General features: G+C 45.1%; 1 protein-coding gene across 2 annotated transcripts in view; it reads right to left on the bottom strand.

The window, feature by feature from the left end:
* The window catches only part of BAIAP2L2 (BAR/IMD domain containing adaptor protein 2 like 2), a 102,605-nt gene that overhangs the window by 7,514 nt on the left and 67,704 nt on the right, over positions 1–27,387 (bottom strand). For both annotated transcript variants that reach the window (XM_073549523.1, XM_073549522.1), the window contains exons 9-12: positions 25,443–25,554; positions 25,135–25,360; positions 16,512–16,568; positions 15,803–15,962 (exon numbers count right to left, since the gene is read on the bottom strand). In XM_073549523.1, coding sequence (XP_073405624.1) covers positions 15,803–15,962; positions 16,512–16,568; positions 25,135–25,360; positions 25,443–25,554 — 555 coding nt within the window. The remainder of the gene's footprint in view (positions 1–15,802; positions 15,963–16,511; positions 16,569–25,134; positions 25,361–25,442; positions 25,555–27,387) is intronic.

Raw genomic sequence — 27,387 nt, 5'->3', positions numbered from 1 at the left:
TTACACAAACGACATCCACAGAAGATCTGTGGTTGGTTCTCCAAGATGTTTGGAACAACCTCTCTGTCGAGTTCCTCCAAAACTGTGTGTAATTGCTAATGTACCTAGAAGAATTGATTCTGTTTTGAAGGGAAAAGGCGATCACAGCAAATATTGATGTGATTTACATTTCTCTATTGTTCATTCTCTTTGTATTTTGTTAATTGACAAAATTAAACTAAATATCACTTCTATATTGGAGAGCATTCTTTCCACGGATACCAAAATCTTTTGCACAGTACTGTATGTGGTATAAATACTAAAGTGCAAAAATGTAGCCACTGCAAAACACCCTGTTATTTACCGACAGTTTTTTGTCAAGTAGTTTTTTTTTTTTAGGGAAATTGCAGGTTCATGCAGTGAAGGGACAATAGAAAACATTACATTTGTCATTACTATGTTTCTATTGGTGGCAGAGCTCAATGTAGCATGCTTGGATGAAGGAATAGTTAAGGGTAATATCAAGCCACAAAATCCATGCAGCAAATTACATTCATCTCTAAACTTTTGGAGCGCCTAGTCTACTCCCGCCTTACCCGTTACCGCTCCACTCACTCCCTCCTAGACCCTTCACAGTCTGGCTTCCGCCCCCTACATTCGACTGAAACTGCACTCAAAGTTACCAATGACCTTCTGACAGCAAAATGTAACGGTGACCACTCTCTGCTCATTCGTCTCGACCTTTCTGCATCTTTCGACACTGTTGACCACCGTCTCCTACTCCATAGGCTCCAGTCACTAGGCATTAAAGACATCGCTCTCTCCTGGTTCTCTTCCTATCTCTCTGACCGCTCCTTCAGTGTTTTGTTCACTGGCTCCACGTCATCTCTTCCTCTCGCTGTCGGGATACCTCAGGGCTCAGTCCTTGGCCCTCTTCTCTCTCTACACGGCCCCAATTGGACAGACCATCAGCAGATTTGGCTTTCAGTACCATCTTTATGCTGATGACACACAACTATACACGTCATCCCCCGACCTTACCCCCGCTGTATTACAGAACGCCACTGACGGTCTGTCCGCAGTCTCCAAAATCATGTCTGCTCTGTATCTGAAACTCAACCTCTCAAAAACTGAACTTCTTCTGCTCCCGCCGTCTACTAACCTCCCTAAATCTGACATTTCCCTCTCCGTGGGTGGTACCACAATAACACCCCGGCAGCAGGCGCGCTGTCTGGGTGTTATGTTTGACACCAATCTCTCCTTCACATCCCATATACAATCTCTTGTCCGCTCTTGCTGCTTACACCTAAAGAACATCTCTAGAATCCGCCCTTTTCTCACCATGGAAACAACAAAAACCCTCACTGTAGCATTGATCCACTCCCGCCTGGATTACTGCAACGCTCTATTAATTGGCCTCCCCGTCACTCGACTATCCCCTCTCCAGTCCATACTTAATGCAGCAGCCAGGGTCGTCCATCTGGCTAAATCGGTACTCGGACGTGTCCGCTCTTCGTCAGTCATTACACTGGCTGCCCATTCATTATAGGATCCAATTCAAAGTACTTGTTCTCACCCACAAAGCTCTCCATGGTGCGGCACCCCCCTACATCTCCTCCCTCATTTCTGTCTATCGGCCTAGCCGATCGCTGCGCTCTGCAAACGACTTTCGACTAACCTCTGCACTAATCCGTACCTCCTACTCCCGACTCCAAGACTTCTCCCGTGCTGCTCCTATCCTCTGGAATGCTCTACCCCAAGAAATTAGGACTAACCACAATTTGCATAGTTTTAGGCACTCCCTCAAAACACATTTGTTCAGAGCGGCTTATCACGTTCACTAATCAAAGTCATTCTGTGTGTAAGTGTGCGTGTATAGCCCATTCACTATCTCCATCCATCCTTCACTCCCTCAATATGGCTGGACCTTCATTGTAAATATATAATTGTAAATACACATCTGTAATTTGCATCTCCCCCACCTCATTGTAGATTGTAAGTTCTCACGAGCAGGGTAGTCTTATTTCGTCCTATTTTGTCTTATTTTGCTTTAATTATTGTATTGTTAACATTGTTACTTATGACTTGTGTTTTGAAACTGTTAAACTGTAAAGCGCTGCAGAATATGTTGGCGCTATATAAATAAAGATTATAAATAAAGATTATTATTATTATTATTATTTAGATGATAGAATTTACTGATATAGGTCAATGGCCTCAAGTGCCCCAATCCTCTAGTAGATCTATTTTAGGGTCTCAGCAGCTATATATTGTTCTTGCAGAGCGGCCTCTTCTGTCTGTATCCGCTCCAGAACTGAACTACTGTATATCAGTAATTTATATATTACTCTTATAATCCATTTGCTATATTTTTGGGGCTGGAAAACACCTTTAACTATGGAATCCTCTTGTTTTTGCAGCAGATTCTAAAGTATACTCTACATTGTGGATTGTTGAAACATTTTAAGGTAGTCATACGGCCATATAAAATCGGAACGCAGTGCACGGACTGACCGGCGGCTCCCCCACCCGAAAGCGAGAGCTGCATAGAAATATATGAGGCTGCCATGCTCAAGTCTGGATAGCCACCGGCCAGTACGAGAATTGCGTTCCGATCTTGGTCTGATTTGTACGGCCATCTGACTGCGCCCTAAGTGTCAATAATGTAATTTGTATGTATACCCTATGCCTAGCACACACACCCACAACCCACATCCTGCAGTGAGTTTCTTCCCCACTGTGGACTCATATGAGTGTATAGATCTAACCCCAATTCTATAACGGTCTGGAGGTCTCCATGCAGGGTTGCACACAAGGTTCATACATTTAGCAGTCAGAGCTTTCATCCTGTATCCACCAGAAGTGTGGCTCAGGTGTCATAGATGTGAGGATGGAGCTAAAGGGACCCTGCTGGGAATAGAGACGAGTTTGAGAGTATGTGGGGTTCCGAGGATATACAGTAGGGGGAAAGGATGAAAGGTCATGTGGTAGCTTACAGACTGTATAACCATGCAGTGTTAGACTGTGCTATTACTGAGCAAAGCGTTGTGTAGGCAGCAAAAATCCAATTTTTACAGGAATACATGTGCTTTTGTCTTAAAGAGTAAACGTCATTTTAATTTTCATTTACGAAAACAAACAACTTGGAATTACCGGTATATCATTTAAGAGAAATCTGCTTCTTTCACATTCCGAATTGATTTTTCACTCTCAAATCAGTAAAATTGGTTTTCAGTAAAGAGAGATGTTTCCATTTTTGAGATAGGAGAAGACAGTTGGTACTTTTGAAACAGGGATTTTTGTGATAACTCACCGTAAAATCCTTTTCTCCGAGACGCTCATCGGGGGACACAGATACTGTGGGTGTAGGCTTCTGCCGTTAGGAGGCTGACACTAAGTGAAAAAAAGATGTTAGCTCCTCCTCCGCCGTATACACCCTCGCCCCTATTGCGGGCGGAAATCAGTTTGGTGCCAAAGCAGTAGGAGGACAACAAAATCAGTCTTAATACAAGTACAACATGTCCAGAAAAGGACCACCCTTACATCACATAAATAAATCCGTATTTAAATTAAACAAAACAAGAGCCAACTTGGCTAACAGGGTGGGTGCTGTGTCCCCCAATGAGCGTCTCGGAGAAAAGGATTTTACGGTGAGTTATCACAAAAATCCCTGTTTCTCCTTCGTTTCATTGGGGGACACAGATACTTTGGGACGTCCTAATGCAGTCCCTGGGTGGGAGATTGACTCACCGATTCAAGCTACATGCACCTCTTGTTTAATCCCTTACTGCCATATGACGTACTATCCCGTCCATGTGCCCTGGGACTTAATTGCCAGGGATGGGATAGTACGTCATAGCAATCAGCGGCGCTCACGTGGTGAGCGCCGCTGATCGCGGCCGGGTGTCAGCTGATTATCACAGCTGACACCCGGCACAATGTGTCAGGGGCGGTCACAGACCGCCCCCGACAAGTTAACCCCTTGCGTGGCACGTTTTGAGTGGCGAATTTTGTGTTTCGACTTTCATGTGGCGAGGTTGGTGTATGTGTGGTGAAATGTGTGCTGAGGGTGGTATATGTGTTGAAGCATGTGGTAGTGTGTGGTGCATTTTGTGTGTGTGTTCATATCCCCGTGTATGGTGAGTATCCCATGTCAGGGCCCCACCTTAGCAACTGTACAGTATATACTCTTTGGCACCATCGCTCTCATTCTTTATCCCCTTAATCTCATGTGACGTACTATCCCGTCCATGTGCCCTGAGACTTAATTCCCAGGGACGGGATAGTACGTCACAGCGATCAGCGGCGCCCATGTGGTGAGCGCCGCTGATCGCGGCCGGGTGTCAGCTGATTATCACAGCTGACACCCGGCACAATGTGTCAGGGGCGGTCACGGACCGCCCCCGACACGTTAACCCCTTGTACACCGCGATCAAACGCGATCGCGGTGTACCAGGGGTTAAAGGAAAGCATCGGCAGGGAGGGGGCTCCCTCCGTGATTCCCTGAGCCCCTTACAGCAGCACAATGTGCAGCGCTGCTGCGGGGGGCACTTTCCCTACAGGCCCCCGGATCCAAGATGGCGACGGGGACCTTCGGGGGCCTGTAGGGAGCTGACTTCCTCAGTGCCTGCAAAGCGCAGGCATGAGGAAGTCTGCAGCAGTGCCTGTGACAGATCGCTGATCTGTCACAGTGATCTGTGATGTGACAGATCAGCGATCTGTCACAGGACAGTGATGTCCCACCTGGGACAATATAATAAAGTAAAAAAAAAAGTGTAAAAATAATTTTTAAAAAAAAAATCGCTAAATAAATTAGTAAAAAAAAAAAAGAAAATATTCCCCAATAAATTCATTTTTTGAAAATAAAAAAAAACCCAAAAAATAAAAGTACACATATTGGGTATCACCACGTCCGTAACGACCCGCCCTATAAAACTGTCCCATTAGTTAACCCCTTTAGGGAACCCCTATAAAAATAAAAAATGAAGCAAAAAATAATGATTTATTATCATACCGCCGAACAAAAAGTGCAATAACGCGCGATCAAAAAGACACATATAAATATCCATGGTACCGCTGAAAACGTCAGCTTGTTCCGCAAAAAACGAGCTGCCATACAGCATCATCTGCAAAAAAATAAAAAAGTTATAGCTCGCAGAATAAAGCGATGCAAAAATAATTATTTTTATATAAAATAGTTTTCTTTGCATAAAACCGACAAAACATAAAAAAAGACCTAAATGAGGTATCGCTGTAACCGTACTGACCCGAAGAATAAAAGCGCTTTATCAATTTTACCGCACGCGAAACGGTGTAAACGCACCCCCCAAAAGAAATTCATGAAACGCTGGTTTTTGTTCATTCTGCCTCCCAAAAATCGGAATAAAAAGCGATCAAAAAAAGTCACGTGCCCGAAAATGGTACCAATAAAAACGTCAACTCGTCCCGCAAAGAATAAGACCTCACATGACTTGGTGGGTCAAAATACGGAAAAATTATAGCTCTCAATATGTGGTGATGCAAAAACTATTTTTACAATAAAAAGCGTCTTTTAGCGTGTGACAGCCGCCAAACATAAAAACCGCCATAAATAGTAAATCAAACCCCCCGTTATCACCCCCTTAGTTAGGGAAAAATAATAAAACTAAAAGAAAATGTATTTATTTCCATTTTCCCATTAGGGTTAGGGTTAGGGCTGAGATTAGGGTTAGGGGTGTGTTGGGGTTAGGGCTGGAGTTAGAATTGGGGGTTTCCACTGTTTGGGCACATCAGGGGCTCTCCAAATGCAACATGGCGTCGGATCTCAATTCCAGCCAATTCTGCGTTGAAAAAGTCAAATGGTGGTCCTTCCCTTCCAAGCTCTGCCATGCACCCAAACAGTGTTTTACCCACACATATAGGGTATCAGCATACTCAGAACAAATTGAAAAACAACTTTTGGGGTCCAATTTCTCCTGTTACCCTTGGGAAAATAAAAAAATTGGAGACTAATTGATCATGTTTGTGGAAAAAATACGATTTTTTTATTTTCATGCCCGGGCATTATAAACTTCTGTGAAGCCCTTGGGGGTTCAAAGTGCTCACCACACATCTAGATAAGTTTCTTAGGGGGTCTAGTTTCCAAAATGGGGTCACTTGTGTGGGATTTCCACTGTTTACGTACATCAGGGGCTCTCCAAAAGCAACATGACACCCGCAGACCATTCCATCAAAGTCTGCATTCCAAAACGTCACTACTTCCCTTCAGAGCCCTGACGTGGGCCCATACAGTAGTTTTCTCCCACATATGGGGTATCAGCGTACTCAGGACAAATTGGACAACAACATTTGGGGTCCAATTTCTCCTGGTACCCTTGGGAAAATAAAAAAATTGGAGACTAATTGATCATGTTTGTGGAAAAAATACGATTTTTTTATTTTCATGCCCGGGCATTATAAACTTCTGTGAAGTCCTTGGGGGTTCAAAGTGCTCACCACACATCAAGATAAGTTCCTTGGGGGGGTCTAGTTTCCAAGATGGTGTCATTTGTGGGGGGGTTTCCACTGTTTTGGTACATCAGGGGTTTTCCAATCGCGACATGGTGTCCGATCTCAATTCCAGCCAAAAACGTCAAATGGCACTGCTTCCCTTCCGAGCTCTGCCATGCGCCCAAATAGTAATTTACACCCACATATGGGGTATCAGCGTACTCAGGACAAATTGCACAATAACTTTTAGGGTCCTGTTACCCTTGGGAAAATAAAAATTGGGGGTGAAAAGATCATTTTTGTGGAAAAAATATGATTTTTTAATTGTACCGCTGTACGTTATAAACTACTGTGAAGCCCTTGTGGGTTCAAAGTTCTCAACACATATCTAGATAAGTTCCTTGGAGGGTCTAGTTTCCAAAATAGGGTCACTTGTGGGGGGGTTTCCACTGTTTAGGTACATCAGGGGCTCTCCAAACGCGACATGGTAAAATAAAAAAAATTGAACCTGAAGTATTTTTTTTGTGAAAAAAAGTTAGATGTTCATTTTTTCTTTAAATATTCGAAAAATTCCTGTGACGCACCTAAAGGGTTAATAAACTTCTTGAATGTGGTTTTGAGCACCTTAAGGGGTACAGTTTTTAGAATGGTGTCACTTTTGGGTATTTTCTATCATATAGACCCCTCAAAGTGGCTTCAAATGTGATGTGGTCCGTAAAAATAAAATGGTGTTGCAAAAATGAGAAATCGCTGGTCAAATTTTAACCCTTATAACTTCCTAACAAAAAAAAATTTTGGTTCTAAAATTGTGCTGATGTAAAGTAAACATGTGGGAAATGTTACTTATCAAGTTTTTTGTGTGCCGTATCTCTGTTATTTAAGGGCATAAAAATTCAAAGTTGGAAAATTGTGAAATTTTCAAAGTTTTCACCAAATTTCTGTTTTTTTCACAAATAAACGCAAGTTATATGAATGAAATTTTAACACTAACATGAAGTACAATATGTCACGAGAAAATGTCAGAATCACCGGGATCCATGGAAGCGTTTCAGAGTTATTACCTCATAAAGGGACAGTGGTCAGAATTGTAAAAATTGGCACGGTCATGAACGTGCAAACCACCCTTGGGGCTTAAGGGGTTAAAGGTGCGCCACCGCTGCATGGAGAATCCTTCTACCCTGGCTCACATCCGCCGAGGCCTGAATATGGATATTATAATGCTTGGCAAACGTGTGCAAGCTGGACCAGGTTGCTGCCCTGCAAACCTGTTCCGCCGACGCCTGATGCCGAAGTACCCAAGAGGCGCCCACTGCCCGAGTAGAGAGCGCTCTGATCCCTGCTGGAATCGGCGTGCCTCTAATGCGGTAGGACTCCTAAATAGTCAAACGAAACCATCTGGCTATGGTGGATCTTGAGGCAGCGAGTCCCTTTCTGCGCCCTTTGGGGGCATGAACAGCATGTTCGTCTGACGAAATGGAGCCGTCCGCGACACGTACCTTCGGAGGACTCCTACCAGGTCTAACGTGTGAAGAGCCTCCTCCACACAGTGCACCGGTGCTGGACAAAATGAAGGCAAAACAACATCTTCATTAATGTGAAAAGAGGACGCGACTTTCGGCAGAAAAGGAGGGGTTGGTCTGAGCACCCCTTATCCTTATGGAAAGCGAGGACTGGAGCTCGGCAGGATAGTGCCGTCAGCTCTGAAACCCGCCTGACAAAAGTAATGGCCACTAGGAACGCCACCTTCCAGGAAAGGTACCTCAAAGAAACCTTCTGAAGGGGTTCAAATGGAGCTTCCTGCCGAACACCTAGGACCAGGTTAAGGTCCCAGACATCCATAGGCGCCTTATAGGGAGGTACCAAGTGGGAGAGTCTTCTGGATTAAAATCTTTACCTGCAAACTGGTAGCAATTCCGCACTGGACCAGGACGGATAAAGCCGATATTTGTCTCCTGAGGGAACTTGGGGCCAGACCCAAGTCTAGGCCCGACTGGAGAAAAGCCAAGATGTTGGGGATCGAGAATCTCAGCGGAGAAACACCGCGTCCTTGACACCAAGCGAAGAACATCTTCCAGGTGAGGTGGTAAATTCGTGCTGAGGCCGACTTCCGGGCACTAACTATTGTAGTGACCACCTTACTCCCAAACCCTGCCTGGGTTAGAATCCAAGATTAAATGGCCATGCCGTCAAAGACAAGGCCACTGAGTTCGAGTGGCAAATCGGCACTTGAGAAAGTAGATCTGGGCACTCCGGCAGTTGTCAAGGGACGTCGGCGAGCAGCTGCATTAGATCTGCGTACCACGCTCAACAGGACCAGTCTGGGGCCAGCAGGATCGCCGGAACCCCTTCCATCTTGATCTTTTTGATGACTCTCGGCAGTAGTGACAGCGGGGGAAATAGATATGGGAGTCGACACTGGTTCCATGGCAGAACCAACGCGTCCACAGCGATTGCCTGCGGATCCCTGGCCCCAGTGACGCATGTGGGCACCTTGGCATTCACTCTGGAAGTCAACAGATCCACATCTGGAGTTCCCCACAGTTGACAAATCTGCTGGAAGACTTCGGGATGTAGAGATCCCTCTCCGGACGCAAGACCCTGACGGCTAAGAAAGTCTGCTGCCCAATTTTCCACGCCCGGGATATGAGCTGCCGAGATCACCGAGTGGTTTGCTTCGGACCACTGAAGAACGTGCCCTACCTCGCGCATGGTTGCTCTGCTGCGGGTACACCCTTGCTGATTTATGTAAGCCACCGTCATGACTTTGATTGAATTCGAACAAAGCGGCCTGCTAGAAAGTGATGAAACTGTTGCAGAGCCAGCCAAATTGCCCATATCTCCAATAGTTTGGTCAGGAGGTGAGACTCCTGCGGGGACCACTGCCCCTGGGTCGTGTGGTGGTGAAACACTGCTCCCCAGCCGAGGAGACTGGCATTGGTTGTCATCACCAACCAATGGTCTGGGGAAAAGGGTTTCCCCTGGGTCAGAGAGGAACTGGTTATCCACCATCCGAGTGACTACCTGACTTGAGAGGACCGCCGGCACCGCCAATCGAGCGTGAACGGAATTCTTGTCCCAGGCTGACAAGACGGCGTACTGCAGGGGGCGAAGATGGAACTGGGCGAACGATATCGCTTCTATTGCCGCCACCATTGTTCCTAGAATCCTCATCCCGGACCGGATGGAATGAGGGACTGGTTGGCGAAGTGTCCAGACTCCCTGCCGAAGAGTAAGCACCTTTTCCTGAGGGAGAATTGCCAACCCTCGGCAAGTGTCAAAGGTCATTCCTAAGAAGGAAATCCTCTGAGCTGGCACAAGAGATGACTTCTTCGCGGTGACCAACCACCCTAAGCGGCCAAGAGTATCCAGCGTGATGTTGACATTTTCCTCGCCTGCCCGTATTGAAGGGCCCTTGACCAAGAGGTCGTCCAGGTAAGGCAAAATGACTATGCCTCAAGAATGCAGTATGGCCAGGACAACTGTCATAACCTTTCTGAACACTCTGGGAGCCGTAGCTAGCCCGAAGGGTAGCGCTACGAACTGAAAATGTCGACCATTGATGGCGAAGCGTAGAAACCTCTAATGAGGAGGAAAAAATGGGAATATGCGGATATGCGACCTGGATATCTATTGAGGCCAAGTATTCTCCCTGCCCCATGGCCGATATGACTGAACGGAGAGACTCCATCCGGAAATGTCTGATGCTGACGAATTTGTTCAGAAGCTTCAGGTCCAAAACAGGTCTGACAGACCCGTCCCTTTTTGTGAACCGCAAACAGATTGGAATCGAAACCCTGAGCTCTTTCGTGTTCTGGCACGGAAACAATGACTCCGTTGTGCTGGAGTGATTTGATGACCCCTAATAGAGCCCTTGCCTGGGTATCCACCCTGGGAAGACGAGAAAAGAAAAAACCCGTCTTAGAGGGCACCTGACAAATTCTATTTTGTAACCTGAGGCCACCAACTCCTTTACCCACGTGTCACGTGCAACACTGAACCAGACGTGGCGAAGCCAGAGTAGACGGCCGCCCACCTTGCTAGTGTCGTATGGCAAAACGCCTCGATTCATTTAGCTGACTATCTTTGGGATCTGGATCCCCTCGATCTGGGCTGCTGAGTTCGCATTCTCCCCAATGGGTTGGTTCTATATGAGAACTGCCGCTCCCTATCCTGGTTGGGGCGGCCTGAAGCAGCGGAATTGGCCGCTGTGGCCCACCCGGGGTTGCGAAAAGAACGAAAACGTGACTGAAAAGGGTGGCGAAAAGGCGGTTTGACATTTTGTTGAGGAAGAAAACCGCTCCTTCCTTCTGTGGAGTTAGAGATAAGTTTATCCAACTTCTCCCCAAACGAACGGCCGCACTGATAATAAGGCAGAGAAGTCGAGGACCTCTTGAAAGCACAATCAGCCCGCCATGTCCTTAACCATAGAGTTCTTCTGATAGAAATTACGTTAGTGGCAGCAAGTGCCGAGCAATTGGCCGCATCCAAAGACACATTGATTACATAGTCCCAGGCCCATCGCCATCTGCCTCGCGATCTCCGATATCTCGGCAGGTAGCTCTCGCTTCTGCGCGACCCTGTTCAATGATTCTGACCATGAGATCATGGCCTTGGCTACCCAAGTTGCTGCGAACGAGGGAGAGAGCGCTGATCCTGACACCTCATATACTGAGCAAGAAGCTCCTACGAGGCGATCCGTGGGATCCTTAATAGAGGAACCACTAGGAACGGATAACAGGGTTTTAGTGGCTAGACGTGACACCGGTGGATCCACCATCGGAGACACCATCCATTTCTTACGGATGTCCGGGCAAATGGATACCTTACTTCGAGTGCCTTTTGACTCGAGTAACGCCTGCCTGGTCGTTCCCGGAGTCGCTGCACTATGTCCTCAAACTCAGGATGAGAGGAAACAATTCTGTGCGGCCGCTTCACTGGCTTAAACGCCACCCTATGGCCTGAAGCCGCGGTGGAACCATCCTCAAGGTCTGACTGACCGCTTCTATGAGCCTGTCCACTATCTCACAAGACCCCGGAGCATCCAGGTCAAGGGGTTCGTCTGAGTTGAAATCTGAGGTCTGCTCGCTATCAACCACTGGTGACGGGGAGTGAGAAGCAGGACCTACGGATGCCAAAGCACCAAATGGACTGGGCGACACCGCGTGGATTCCCTTCCACCGGGTCTGCCTGGAGTGAGAGCGGCCCCTGCAGGCCGAAGATTCTAGTGAGGTATCCTGTAAGGCTGGCGAGCCACTGTCCCTGCCTCTATCTGGGGCCTGAAGGGACTCGATAGCCCTCGTACTGTGACAGTGATAGGGACCACTCCTTGGTCGCGGTCGCAGGGGTTGGGCTCCTGGGCGCGATCGTGCTCGCAGGCTTCGCATAATTTTTGGCTCTGGCTCATGGAAAAATTAACCCCACAAGAAATGCATGTGCCATAAAGGAACGCCATTTACCTTTTCCGGTCATATTGCTGCTAGGCCGAATTCATATGAGGGTTGAGGGGAAGGGAGGAGGAGGAAAACGCCACCTTTAATCGCAGCGCGCCTCCTGGATCGGAGTCACACTTACCCCGTCCTGTGTCCCCACATGCTCCTGCCTCTGCGCTGCGCCGCCCCGCGCTCCTTTCCTCCGGGTAGGGCGGGACGTTCCTCTCCCGGTCGCGGGCTACCCTGCCATGAAGCCGGGAGCTCAAATTGTTTGGCGTCCGCCCTAGCCGGGGGGCAGCGCCGGGAATGACATCACGCTGGAGGCGGGACTTCCGCCCGCGGCCTAGTCACAGCTGAAGCCGGGGACTAAATTTTGCATGCATGCCCGCCCACCCGCCTGCCGCAGGAGGGGGTGGGCCTGTCCCTCCCACCAGAACCCGGCATCCACGCCTGGCGGAAGGAGGGAGGAGGAAGGAGAGGGAAGGAGGAATGCCCTACACTTCCTAAGATGCCTGGAGCTTCCCGGAACACTGCCACAGGACCCTCCCCAGCCCTCCATACCTGACTCCGGCTCTAACCACTAGGTAGAGGGGATGGGGTTAGTTTCTGGACAGTGCAGGCACCCTAGCCCGGTCTAACCCCTTCAGGGGGTGAGGAGAGGGACCGTCCGCCGCCTTGCAGCACCGCCATCTAGTGTTGGTGGTGAAAAATGAGGATGAATGAACTCATGGAGATCAACATCCAACACTGTGGAGACACCATCACATGTTTCTCAACGCAGTGATGCTAGAGCAATGCCCCCATCCCGTATGGGAAATATGCAAAAACATGTAAATCAAGAGCCGCGGAGACACCATCACATGTTTCTCAACGCAAGCAATGACTAGCCAGGTCTTTCACCGGGAAGGAACAACCACGGGAAGGGCAGTCTCCAATGAAGGAAACCACCTATGCCAAAACATGGTATCCATCCACAGACAGCTGTTTCGGGGTATTGCCCCTCATCAGTGTGGAGTAGGAAACTGGCTAGTAGGAGCAATGCCAAGTAAAGGACTGTGAAAAATGAGGATAAATGAACTCATGGAGATCAACATCCAACACTGCGGAGACACCATCACATGTTTCTCAACGCAGTGATGCTAGAGCAATGCCCCCATCAGGGGATACTTCCCCTGATGAAGCCGTCTTGATACGGCGACACGCGTTGGGTTTCCTCCCTTCTGCCGTCCTGTCTGTACTGTTGCCTTGGTATGGACCTTTCATGCATTTCATTATACCTGTTTCACATGTGAGCTGTTGCTTCTAACCGTGAAAGGGCTGCCATTCACTGGGCATACTTGGCTGTTTTTCAACAGCGTTTTTTGCCTGATATCTTATTGCCACTTATTTATGGGGCGTCTTTCATGCAGATCCACATTAGTGTGGTTTTCACTTGGTATTATCATGGCTTCTTGAATAATATCTGCCTGTTTGATACTTTATTACCACTCATTTAAGTGGTTTTGTGTGTGCAGCTCAGCATCCAGTGCGGTTATTTATTTATTCATCTTTATGGGATTGAACCATTTTGTGCACATGTTGTGCGCTGGTCTACATATATTTTTCTGGACCTTCATCTCAAGTATTGTGGATGTTATATATTCTATTAGACTATGTGGCACTTCAGCTGTTATTGACATGAGATCCATGGTATTTTTCCACGTGAAGGCTATTTTAGGCTACTTTCACACATCCGGTGTGTGGGGTCCGGCGGCGTGCGGCGAAAAGCCGGGCCGCCGGATCCGGCCTGCAGCCGTGACACCGGATGTGTGTGCGGCGAGATGATACGGCTCGGACATTATTAAAGGAGCCGCAGGACAGAGGCAGCCAATGAGACAGCTGCTGAAAGGGAGGTGAGGGGAGGAGAGGATAGGAGAGGGGAGGGGAGTGGAGGGGAGGAGAGGGGAGGGGGGTGGAGAGAGAGAGACATGGGGGGTTAACACTTAGTGTCCAGGCAAGAGAATCTCTCTCTCTTGCCGGGCACTTGTGGGGTTAACCCCACAGAGAGATCTCTCTCTCTCACCCAGACACTGTGAGTGTTAACCCCACAAGTGCCCGGCGAGAGAGATCTCTCACAAGTGTCTGGGTGACAGAGAGAGATCTCTCTCTCTCTCGCCGGGCACTTGTGGGGTTAACATTCACAGAGTCCGGGCATGCGCTGTGGAAAAAGCCGGTCCGGCGCTGCAAAAAAACGTTACATGGAACGTTTTTTCCAGACGCCGGACAGGCTGTTTTTGCCGGATCAGGCAAAAACCGGATACGCCGCATAGGTATCCGGCGCGATGCGGCAATAATGAAACTGAATGGGGGAAAAAACGGATCCGGTGGCAACCGGCGCCGGATCCGGTTTTTACACTTTTCGCCGCATCGCGCCTGATGCTGAAAACCGGATGTGTGAAAGAGGCCTTATTGTGTGAGTCTCCAGCATTAGGGCGATTTGATCAGGATTGTGCGCCATTAGGTGCTCTTTGCTGTAATTATATATTTACATCTATCATATGGATACACCTTATTGTGGATGTTTTTCCTTTTTTTGTTCCTTTATTTATGCTGATGATATATGCATGAGACTCATTTCATTATTGTATTGATCAGGACTAACAGGGGGATTGTATTCCCTTTTTGTTTTTACGTGTTTTTAAATTTATATTGTTGTCAATAAAGCTTTTCCTGTTATTATTATATATATATTGGTGGTGTGTATTTTTATGTGGTCTTCTTTCCTTTTTTGTTGCGATACGTGGAGGGATACTCGCACGTGCTCACCCGTTGTTGGTTTGGGGAAATCGGACCCTTTCAATAGGATCCTTTGCCCCTGTCTTTTCTTCATAAAATAACAAACAAAAATAGATGTCTGGGGAAAAAAACCCAGATATGTCCCTCGGTGCGGGAAAAGATACGTGGAGACGATACTCAACACGTGCTCGCCCGTTATTGGTTTGGGGAGATCGGACCCTTTCAATAGGATCCGTCGCCCCTGTCTTATCTTCATGGACAAAAAAAAAAAAAGAAGTCAGGAAAAAAACAGACACGTGTGCCTCCAAAGACACTAAGCAAAAAACTGATTTCCGCCCGCAATCGGGGCGAGGGTGTATACGGCGGAGGAGGAGCTAACCTCTTTTTTTCACTTAGTGTCAGCCTCCTAACGGCAGAAGCATACACCCACAGTATCTGTGTCCCCCAATGAGACGAAGGAGAAATTACATGGAGAAGGAGCTAGAGGTCTACACAGACATTCAGCTGCAAGTTCTTCTAAAACAACTGTTACTGTAGTAGGATTTTATCAGCACCAACTGTCAAATCCTCGCTCAGTAATGGGAAAATCTGCATTTTCTAGAGGCAGATTTCACTTGAAAATTGAGAAATTTAAGAATGTAAAATCAGTCCAGGAGGAGAAAGAAGCAGATTTCACTAATACGATAAATTACAAAGTTTCTTATTTTTATGTGAACTAAATATTTAGAAAAATAAAATGACAGTTACACAATATATTCCTCAGTCTCTACATTAAGTGGGTCATTGTCAGAGAAGATGGCCTAGTTAGTACTGGAGTGTTTATGGGCCACGTCATTGCAAAGTATGATAAAGAAACAGTTAAATACAGATTAGATATTAGAAAAAACTTTTTGTCAGTGAGGGTGATCAATGAGTGGAACAGGCTGCCACGAGAGGTGGTGAGTTCTCCTTCAATGGAAGTCTTCACACAGAGGCTGGACAGACATCTGTCTGGGATGGTTTAGTGACTCCTGCATTAAGCAGGGGGTTGGACCCTGAAGGTCCCCTCCAACTATAACATTCTATGATTCAATGAAATGTGCTGAATCAGAGTTTTTAATAATTGTGCTTTCAGTCCCTTGTGTGAAGCCCGGGAGGGCTGCTGCACTTACTTTCACACTGTTATTCATTGGAGGTGGTGGAGGAGCTGCATTGGAAGCCTTGGGGATAAACCTCTGATCTGCGGCATTCTGCCTGTAGTCCGGCTGTGGGATATCGTTCATAGCATCCAGGAGATCGCTGGCACTGTGTGCGCTACGCAGCATGGGGGGCCTGCATGGACAGATTAATTCTGTAATCATAGCATATCACGTATAGAAACCATACTTACAACAGCATGATCATCAGGATGGCTCCATAGTCAAACAAAAAATTGTTGGACAGCACTCACCAGGGGTGGAAAATATGGAAAAATTCCTTTATTTCTCCATGCACATAAACCAACGTTTATGTCTCAAGCTTAAGAAAAATCTGACTAAGCTTGAGAAAACTGAATGGTTGAAACGTTGCTTTGTTTTGTGCATGGAGCAATTTTTCCACATTTGTACTATCCATCAATTTTTCTGGTTGGGACTATATGTAGGTCAGCGGATTCTGGTCTTTCTTGTGGACTGTATCACTTACAACTGAGAGTGCGCTGCGGATATATTCTTTTTTTGCTTTTGCTCCATAGATAGTAGGGTTCAAAAAAAGACATATGTCCATCAAGGTCAACTGAAGGATAGGTGAGGATAAATGGAAGCGGTAGGTGCAACCATTACTCTAACACATTACTGAAATAAGAACAGCGCCCATCTTTATACATCATCAACTGTGTCTTACCTGGAATTAAAATCAGCATCCATAGGTTTTACATATGCCTCAGGAAACCAGCCAGTCCTATGAAGATAAAAGGGAGGAAAAATAAGGATAAGTTGCAGTAAGTAAAGCCAGTCCTATATAATATCTATTTATTATCTCTACTTGTTCAAGTGAGTAGGAGCTGATCTGCTCTGTGCAACGTTTACACCCGGCCATGATCGGAGCTAAAAACTGCTGATCAGTGTTGGACCCCACCAAACTGATACTGAACACTTATGCTTAGGATAAGTCATCGATATCAGGTGACCGGAGAATCCCTTTTAAAGGAGATTTAACGTAAGCCTGACCATACACTTAGGCTTTGTTCACTTGACCGGTAATCATCAGTTAGAACGGATCCTACCCAACGCGCGTTTAAGCGTGACGCCATCCAGGAGTAGACGTGCCGCACTATCTAGTGAGTCCCTTCATATATATATTTTTACTAGCTGAAGAGCCCGGCGTTGCCTGGGCATAGTAACCAACTGTGGTTAGCTATAACAAATTATAATTATTATATTCCACATAAAAACCGTGCATCTAATCCTATCCTGTGTGATACTGACTGCTGAGCCATGTATCTAATCCTATACTTTGTGATACTGTCTGCCAGTGCTTTTTTTGCGCCGGTACGGCGTACCGGAAATCTGAAGGTGCTTTAGCGGGGGAGGGGGAGCGGCATCAGGAGCCGGTGGCTGGGAAGTCATACTCACCCCTCCCGTGCCTCCCTGAACGTCCCCTGCATCCTCCTTGTCCCAGCGCTGACAGCTTCTTCCTGCTTTCAGCGGTCACATGGTACCGCTCATTAAGCTCATGAATATGGACGTCCATGGGCGTGGAAGCATATTCATGAGCTTAATGAGCGGTACCATGTGACCGCTGAAGGCAGGAAGCCGTCAGCGCTGGACAACGGAGGATCCTGGGACGTTCAGTGACGGCACAGCAGGGTGAGTATGAAGGAGGAGGCCGGGGCTGAACAGAGGAGGACAGGGGCTGCACAGAGTCGGACGGGGGCTGCACAGAGGAGGTCGGGGGCTGCACAGGGGAGGTCGGGGGCTGCACAGAGGAGGTCGGGGACAAATATTGCGTACCGGCAAATTTTTTTTACAAAAAAGCCCTGCTGTCTGCTGAGACGTGTATCTAATACTATTCTGTGTGATACTGTGTGCTGAGCCGTGTATCTAATACTATTCTGTGTAATACAGTGTGCTGAGCTGCTATCTAATCCGATCCTGTGTGATACTGCCTGCTGAGCCATGTGTCTAATCCTCTCCTGTGTGATACTGACTGCTGAGCTGTGTATCTAATCCTATCCTGTGTGATACCAACTGCTGAGCCGAGTACCTAATCCTATCCTGTGTGATACTGACTGCTGAGCCGTGTATCTAATCCTATTCTGTGTGATACTGTCTGCTGAGCCGTGTATCTAATCCTACTTTGTGTGGTGATACTGTGTGCTAAGCTGCGTATCTAATCCTATCCTGTGTGATACTGCCTGCTGAGCCATGTGTGAAATTCTCTCCTGTGTGATACTGACTGCTGAGCTGTGTATCTAATCCTATCCTGTGTGATACCGACTGCTGAGCCGAGTACCTAATCCTATCCTGTGTGATACTGACTGCTGAGCCGTGTATCTAATCCTATTCTGTGTGACACTGTGTGCTAAGCTGCGTATCTAATCCTATCCTGTGTGATACTGACTGCTGAGCTGTGTATCTAATCCTATCCTGTGTGATATATATTATTTTAAATACAGCGTCCTCTCAGAACTATATATACTTGTGATGCCTGTACATCTGTGTGGTATTTCCTGATGAAGGGGGCATGAGACCCCTGAAACGCGTTGAATAAAGAATTCAAGACATCTCTCTCCTGGATTTTAACTACAAATTCCCACTGAATACATGATTACTTCTCGTCCTTGAGGACTTGTGGATCTGCAGCAGCCGCCGGACTATATGCTCCTATCTCATCCTAACCAGATGAGAAAGTTTCTTGTTACATTTGGTCCTTTGTAACGTGGATAAGACCCTATTGCGCTTTTCTGTCTCTCCATTCCTTTGCAATAATCATCTCCTGTGTGATACTGACTGCTGAGCCATGTATCTAATCCTATCCTGTGTGATACTGACTGCTGAGCCGTGTATCTAATCCTCTCCTGTGTGATACTGGGCTCCCCCTGCAGTCTGTGTCAGAGGGTGGTCTGTGTTGGCACGGTAATAAATTGTGTTATTTCCAGCTTTACAGAAGGACGATAACACCATAGAAATGATAAGAATAATAGGCCTCAGTTACCACAACTGTCTACAAAGAAAACTGTTGCTGACAGCAACCAATCACAGCTCATTTTTCATCTTTTAAACAGCTCTGGGACAGCGTGGTGAGTATTGAGTGGCGACTTTTGTGTTTCGACTTTTATGTGGCGAGGTTGGTGTATGTGTGGTGAAATGTGTGCTGAGGGTAGTATATGTGTTGAAGCACGTGGTAGTGTGTGGCGCATTTTGTGTGTGTGTTCATATCCCCGTGTGTGGTGAGTATCCCATGTCAGGGCCCCACCTTAGCAACTGTACGGTATATACTCTTTGGCACCTTCGCTCTCATTCTTTAACCCCTTAATCTCATGTGACATACTATCCCGTCCATGTGCCCTGAGACTTAATTCCCAGGGACGGGAAAGTACATCACAGCGATCAGCGGCGCCCACGTGGTGAGCGCCGCTGATCGCGGCCGGGTGTCAGCTGATTATCACAGCTGACATCTGGCACAATGTGTCAGGGGTGGTCACGGACCACCCCTGACACGTTAACCCCTTGCACACCGCGATCAAACACGATCGCGGTGTACCGGGGGTTAAAGGGAAGCATCGGCTGGGAGGGGGCTCCCTCTGTGCTTCCCTGAGCCACCCACAGCAGCGCAATGTGCAGCGCTGCTGCAGGGGTCTCTTTCCCTACAGGTCCCCGGATCCAAGATGGTGACGGGGACATTCGGGGGCCTGCAGGGAGCTGGCTTCCTCAGCGCCTGCAAAGCGCAGGCATGAGGAAGTCTGCGTCTATGCCTGTGACAGATCGCTGATCTGTCACAGTGATCTGTGATGTGACAGATCAGCGATCTGTCACAGGACAGTGATGTCCCCCTGGGACAACCTAATAAAGTTAAAAAAAAAAAAAAGTCAAAATAATTTTTAAAAAATCGCTAAATTAATTTGAAAAAAAAAAATATTCCCCAATAAATTCATTTTTTGGAAATAAAGAAAAAAAAACAATAAAAGTACACATATTTGGTATCGCCGCGTCCATAACGACCTGCCCTATAAAATGGTCCCATTAGTTAACCCCTTTAGCGAACCCCTTAAAAAATAAAAATAAAAAACGAAGCAAAAAATAATGATTTATTATCATACCGCCAAACAAAAAGTGCAATAACGCGCGATCAAAAAGACGCATATAAATATCCATGGTACCGCTGAAAATGTCATCTTGTCCCACAAAAAACGAGCCGCCATACAGCGTCATCAGCGAAAAAATAAAAAAGTTATAGCTCGCAGAATAAAGCGATGCAAAAATCATTTTTTTTATATAAAATAGTTTTCATTGCATAAAACCGCCAAAACATTAAAAAATGACATAAATGAGGTATCGCTGTAACCGTACTGACCCGAAGAATAAAACTGCTTTATCAATTTTACCGCACGCGGAACGGTGTAAACGCACCCCCCAAAAGAAATTCACGAAACGCTGGTTTTTGTTCATTCTGCGTCCCAAAAATCGGAATAAAAAGCGATCAAAAAATGTCACGTGCCCGAAAATGGTACCAATAAAAACGTCAACTCGTCCCGCAAAAAATAAGACCTCACATGACTCGGTGGGTCAAAATATGTGGGTTAAAATTATAGCTCTCAATATGTGGTGATGCAAAAACTATTTTTACAATAAAAAGCATATTTTAGCGTGCGACAGCTGCCAAACATAAAAACCCGCTATAAATAGTAAATCAAACCCCCCGTTATCACCCCCTTTGTTAGGGAAAAATAATAAAATGAAAAGAAAATGTATTTATTTCCATTTTCCCATTAGGGTTAGGGCTAGGGTTAGGGCTGAGATTAGGGTTAGGGGTGTGTTGGGGTTAGGGTTGGAGTTAGAATTGGGGGTTTCCACTGTTTTGGCACATCAGGTGCTCTCCAAATGCAACATGGCGTCGGATCTCAATTCCAGCCAATTCTGCGTTGAAAAAGTCAAATGGTGCTCCTTCCCTTCCAAGCTCTGCCATGCGCCCAAACAGTGTTTTACCCCCACATATAGGGTATCCGCCTACTCAGGACAAATTGCAAGACAACTTTTGGGGTTCAATTTCTCCTGTTACCCTTAGGAAAATAAAAAATTGGGGGCAAAAATATCATTTTTGTGGAAAAAAATGATTTTTTTATTTTCACGCCCGGGCGTTATAAACTTCTGTGAATCACTTGGGGGTTCAAAGTGCTCACCACACATCTAGATAAGTTCCTTAGGGGATCTAGTTTCCAATATGGGGTCACTTGTGGGGAGCTTCAATAGTTTAGGTACATCAGGGGCTCTCCAAACACACATGACACCCGCAGACCATTCCATCAAAGTCTACATTCCAAAACGTCACTACTTCCCTTCCGAGCCCCGACGTGTGCCCATACAGTAGTTTTCTCCCACATATGGGGTATCAGCGTACTCAGGACAAATTGGACAACAACTTTTGGGGTCCAATTTCTCCTGTTACCCTTGGGAAAATAAAAAAAATTGGGGACTAATTGATCATGTTTGTGGAAAAAATACGATTTTTTTATTTTCACGCCAAGGCATTATAAACTTCTGTGAAGCACTGGGGGGTTCAAAGTTCTCACCACACATCTAGATAAGTTCCTTGGGGGGTATAATTTCCAAAATGGTGTCATTTGTGGGGGGTTTCCACTGTTTTGGTACATCAGGGGCTTTCCAAACGCGACATGGTGTCCGATCTCAATTCCAGCCAAAAAAGTCAAATGGCACTGCTTCCCTTCCGAGCTCTGCCATGCGCCCAAATAGTGGTTTACCCCCACATGTGTGGTATCAGCGTACTCAGGACAAATTGCACAATAGCTTTTAGGGTCCTGTACCCTTGGGAAAATAAAAATTGGGGTGAAAATATCATTTTTGTGGAAAAAATTTGATTTTTTAATGGTACCACTGTACGTTATAAACTTCTGTGAAGCCCTTGGGGGTTCAAAGTTCTCACCTCATATCTAGATAAGTTCCTTGGGGGGTCTAATTTCCAAAATGGGGTCACTTGTGGGGGGTTTCCACTGTTTAGGTACATCAGGGGCTCTCCAAACGCGACATGACGTCTGATCTGAATTCCAGCCAATTTTGCATTGAAAAAGTCAAACGGCGCTCCCTCCCTTCTGAGCTCTGCCATGCGCCGAAACAGTGGTTCCCCCCCACATATCAGGTATCAGCGTACTCAGGACAAATTGCACAATAACTTTTGCAGTCCAATTTCTCCTGTTACCCTTGGTAAAATAAAAAAAATTGAACCTGAAGTATTTTTTTTGTGAAAAAAAGTTAAATGTTCATTTTTTTTTTAAATATTCAAAAAATTCCTGTGACGCACCTAAAGGGTTAATAAACTTCTTGAATGTGGTTTTGAGAACCTTAAGGGGTGCAGTTTTTAGGATGGTGTCACTTTTGGGTGTTTTCTATCATATAGACCCCGCAAAGTGGCTTCAAATGTGATGTGGTCCGTAAAAATAAAATGGTGTGGCAAAAATGAGAAATCGCTGGTCAATTTTTAACCCTTATAACTTCCTAAAAAAAAAAATTTTGGTTCCAAAATTGTGCTGATGTAAAGTAAACATGTGGGAAATGTTACTTATCAAGATTTTTGTGTGCTGTATCTCTGTGATTTAAGGGCATGAAAATTCAAAGTTGGAAAATTGCGAAATTTTCAAAATTTTCGCCAAATTTCCATTTTTTTCACAAATAAACGCAAGTTATTTGAATGAAATTTTACCACTAACATGAAGTACAATATGTCATGAGAAAACAATGTTAGAATCACCGGGATCCATGGAAGCGTTTCAGAGTTATTACCTCATAAAGGGACAGTGGTCAGAATTGTAAAAATTGGCCCGGTCATGAACGTGCAAACCACCCTTGGGGCTTAAGGGGTTAAGTCCCCCTTGTTCACATCTGGCAGCTGTCAATTTGCCTCCAACACTTTTCCTTTCACTTTTTCCCCATTATGTAGATAAGGACAAAATTGTTTGGTGAATTGGAACGCGCGGGGTTAAAATTTCACCTCACAACATAGCCTATGACGATCTCGGGGTCCAGACGTGCGACCGTGCCAAATTTTGTGGCTGTAGCTGCGACGGTACGGATGCCAATCCCTGACATGCATACATACACACCCACATCGAGCTTTATATATTTTTTATACTCTGTTTTTACTTGATTATACCACTAGTACACGTATATACATGCACCTCCTGGCACATTATCTAATAAATGTTGCTTGTATTACTATTACTTTTGGATTTTATTATTTTTTATTTTGTTTATGCTGTGATAGCAATAAGTTGCTTAAGATTTTTTTGAAAAATAGTGCAAATGTCACTTTGTTGTGATAGTACTAGGTTTATGTGTGTTTTTTTGAATAAGCACTTGCACAGGTCACTTTGTTTGGCATTACATACCTAATATATTCAGGGAATTTTGGCAATATATTTTTCAGCATAGCACTTGCATTTGTCACTTTAAATCTGGATGTATGTATGGTAATTTTACATTGCAGCCTTTGTTATAGCGACATTACAGAATACTTTGTATATATCCTTCCTAGTTGTTGCATCCTATTCTGCTGTGTATTGACTTTACATGCTCTATTACATTTTTAACCAGAGGTATAATAAAAATTATTTGAGTGGACATTATGGTCGATTTTTCTTTTCTGTTGTCTTGTTGAGAACAAAAGGTTCAGGCACTTTAGACCCAACATGTCTGATTTCAGATTTCTTTTGTTCTTAAGAGATGAGCCGCCAGCAGACATGTCGGTCAGTGACTCTCTCATAGAGAACACTGGAGCGCTCGGCAAAGTGAGCAATTTTAAGAGAGACGGCCAAGATAGCTGCCAGAAGAACGATGGTTTAGCCAAGTTATCTAAAGTGCTTTAGAAGGGTCATCTACATTAGATAAAAGTCAACTAATCCTGCTGAATTCAGCACAATTATACAACAATATAATCCATAGGGGGAATTGTTCCCTAATTGCAGATGTTCTGGGAAAGGATTGGGTATGTTTGATTTTAACATTCCAAATCCCAATCTACTGTTCCAGCAGGAGATGTTATTCCAATAGGCTTATTCCGCTCCATCCACTGTAATACACGTTTTCTTGGTGGAGTCTGGAAAAATATCTCAGGAACAGAAAACAGATCTTTCCAATTATTCCTTTATTTCATCATCATTGGAAAGTTACAAACAAGAGGTCATGGCGACCTTTACATTACAGATGTAAAAAGAAGTGGTAGTTCTGCAAGTCCTAGATGTAAGTATGGAGGAGTATGTGGGGGGAATGCCTACAGCTGGCACAATATTATTTATGTGCATAGTAACCCTAATGATCTTATACTGTATCTTTACAAGATTTATGATTGTATTTACTGCAGTCCTGGTATAAAATATAACTTAACATAGTTGTTTGGTTCATTTTTGCTATTTTATGTATTTTGTGAAAATTGTTGCTTTTGTAATTCATGTTTTAACAGTATTTAACCCATGTTGATATGGCTACTAGTGTATAAACAAGTGGGGAATATTACTTTAAGGACTGTTGTAGTACAATTAGGCTGCCTGCTGGTGAGGGAAGAGATGCCTAGTGTGTTCTCTGAGAGTCAACTGTGCTTCAATTTGAGTTAAATGTTGATTGACCTTGAGATATGCTGGTTACAATACCGATGTCATCAAGTGGGGTAGATCGTTATACCTAATGAATTACTATGGTTGTTTTTAATTGCCTTATTAATGGGGTGCAACCAGGACAAATAGCTCTGTTGATGTTCTACATGTATTCTGAAGTTGTTTTTCATAAATGGAATCTATTCCCTTTAATGTTCACATGAAAAAAGGCTATTTGCAGTTGAAACTTCTTTGTAACTTTTCAATGAAGATGCAATAAAGAAAGTTTTGGAAATATCCTGTGCCTGTTTTCTGTTCCTGAGTTGAGCGAGAGGTGGAGAGTCAATCCCAAGAAACATGGAGTTAGTTACAGTAATGGTTCAGAGATTTAAATTTCAGTTGGCAAAACAGCTGTCAGCTCCTTCGGAGGCCCACCGCGTAACCCCACCAAGAGGTTCCACAATCGAGTTTATGAACCTGACATTGAGCTAAGTGCTGCACTAAGTGCAATCTTCATCAGTCCCATAGACTTGGTAAGGAGAGGCAGTGCGGATGGTCAACTGTTGCTCCATTGATACGGGACACGTGTCTATCAGGACACAATGTAACCATGTTATCATTCCAACAGCTGATAGATCAGTAATTGAGCTCAGTGCTACAATACACAAAATGGACCTATGTACATTGTTGTTAAACCTCACTTACGTGGAGAGAGCGTCGAGTTTTCCATACAGCCAACCATTACGAGCTTCTGACACCAGTAAAGTGATCACATTGCCTTTTGAAAACTGCAGCATGGTAGGGTTTCCCCCTGGTTTATGGTCTACAATGGCCTGGACCTTCCTATTTCCAGCATTCGCTGCTGCTGCAACTGCAGCTACTGCTACTTCACCAAAGGAATTAGAACGAGAACGACTACTGCCTAAAGTTCCTAAACAAAAAAGAGAGTGAAAAACTTTTTAATATGTTCAGGCAGAAAAGAATAAGGCCAGAAATTAACGTGTTTGACCTACCATTAGACGGTATTCTATGCAGACCTCTTGTAGCATGTTCAACAGGACCTCTCATATTATTCTGTTCTTGACGAGTGACCATGGATACAACATCCACTACAGATCTTGCAGTCTTAATGATAAAGAAACATGTATTTGAGAATATTGTCCATTAAAGAAAACTTGTCATTTTCCCAAATGCTAATAGTGTTACAAAGCTGTCCAGGCACCTTACTGAAATCATGGCGCCTGGGACAAAATGAGCTTTATTCTCTTGGGAGCCACCAGTTTTCAAAGTACAGATCCTGGGTGCACCCTTGGTGTGGCCAAACATTTAAGTGCAGCTTCCCACCTATTATTTTCTCTCTATCTTCACCCTACCCCTCTTCTTTGATTGACAGCTTTGGCTTTATAAAGACAGAAAAGGTCGGGGATAGATGGATAACAAGTAGGTGGGAAGGTGCATTTAATTGTTTGGCCACGCCATGATGCACCGAGCGCCTGTACTTGGTTTGTACAGTTAGCACTGACCAAACTTCCTTTCCGTCATAGACGCATACCCAGAGCGTTTGCAGTCACCGCTCGGTACACAGCGAGCGGTAGATGTAAGCACACCCTGCCACTTTGATTGACAGCTTGCTCTGAGCCTCATCTCAGCAGAGCAAGCTGTCATTCAAAGTTTCTGGGCGTGCATGCAGCCATTGCTCACAATGCAGTGGTCAGCGTCTGAAGCAGAGCACGACTATGACTGAAAGCCGGTGGTCCCGGGAGGAATAAAGTTCATTTTCTCTTGATAACAGTACTTTTAAGTAAGGCGGACTGACAGCACTATAATGCTAATTACCTGTAGGTAAATAGCTTTTGACAATGACAGGTTCCCTGTAATATTTAGGTAATACATACAAAAGTAAATATTCTTGATTTTTTTAAATTATCTACTTTTTGAATATATTCACACATAGTAGACTTGCCGATGACTTATGATGCAGATTTGCATGCTGTAAGTCGTATTACAGTGACAGCTGAAGAGAGGACATTCCTACAAATCTTATCTATGCATTGATGAAAATGTAGTTTTCCAATTCAAACATGGTGTGGATTATAAAATATGGAGTTTGTTCATTTTAATTCTGGCAATGCAAAAAGTGAATTCTGCAGCAAGTCTGCACCAAAATCTACAGTTGCATCTGCATATAACATGCAAATTTTGATACAGGTACTTTGTGGAAAAATCCATGGCAAATGTGCCAAGTGTAAACATACCTATCGATGTCACCTGGAATGTACATTATTTACATATTGAAAATCTAGTGAATGCAGGAAAGACTTCAAGTATAATATGTCACGGGCGCCATAGACTGTGTTCACATGTGCATTTATCCGTTCCGTTTGTTCATTCAGTTTAGAACAGAAAAATGGAATTTGGATCCTGTGCAATTCTTTTTCAAACTGAAGCAGAGGTGTCTCATTGATTTATGTGAGATCAGTTGGGTTCCTGCTTGTGGTTAGTTTTTGGAATGGAGGACAAAGTTCTGCGTGCAGGACTTTTTATTATGTTGTGGTAGATCGGCTCACTCAGGGGGCCATGGAGGTAGACACGGGAACACTGTCTCTTTAAGAACTAGCTTTGGTTTATTATAGGCAGCAAAAACCAAGCTGAAGCAAAACAAATACAGCCCTCTGGGAAAAACAGAAAAACAAGACAAAATGGTAGCACAAAACAAAGTCCTTCTAAGAGCGGTGCTCCTCCCGCTCACTGTTAGCAGAACACATACGGTTCAAGTTAGTTCCAGCACAACCACTTCTCTGGAGTGTTTCCTCTCCAGACAATGCACACTGCTGCCTCTGGAGGCCAGCTATTTAAGCCCCAGACCACGCTGTGGGGTGGAGATAAGGTGGACAACCTCCCACCCGCTCTATGTTTGTCCACAAAAAACACAGCACATTAAACAAGTAAGCTGCTAAC

Source organism: Dendrobates tinctorius, unplaced genomic scaffold, assembly GCF_039654945.1.
Source record: "Dendrobates tinctorius isolate UK_male_01 unplaced genomic scaffold, ASM3965494v1 ptg000159l, whole genome shotgun sequence".
Lineage (NCBI taxonomy): Eukaryota > Metazoa > Chordata > Amphibia > Anura > Dendrobatidae > Dendrobates > Dendrobates tinctorius.
The sequence above is the reverse complement of the archived record's forward strand: the minus strand, read 5'-3'. Positions and strand labels throughout refer to the sequence as shown.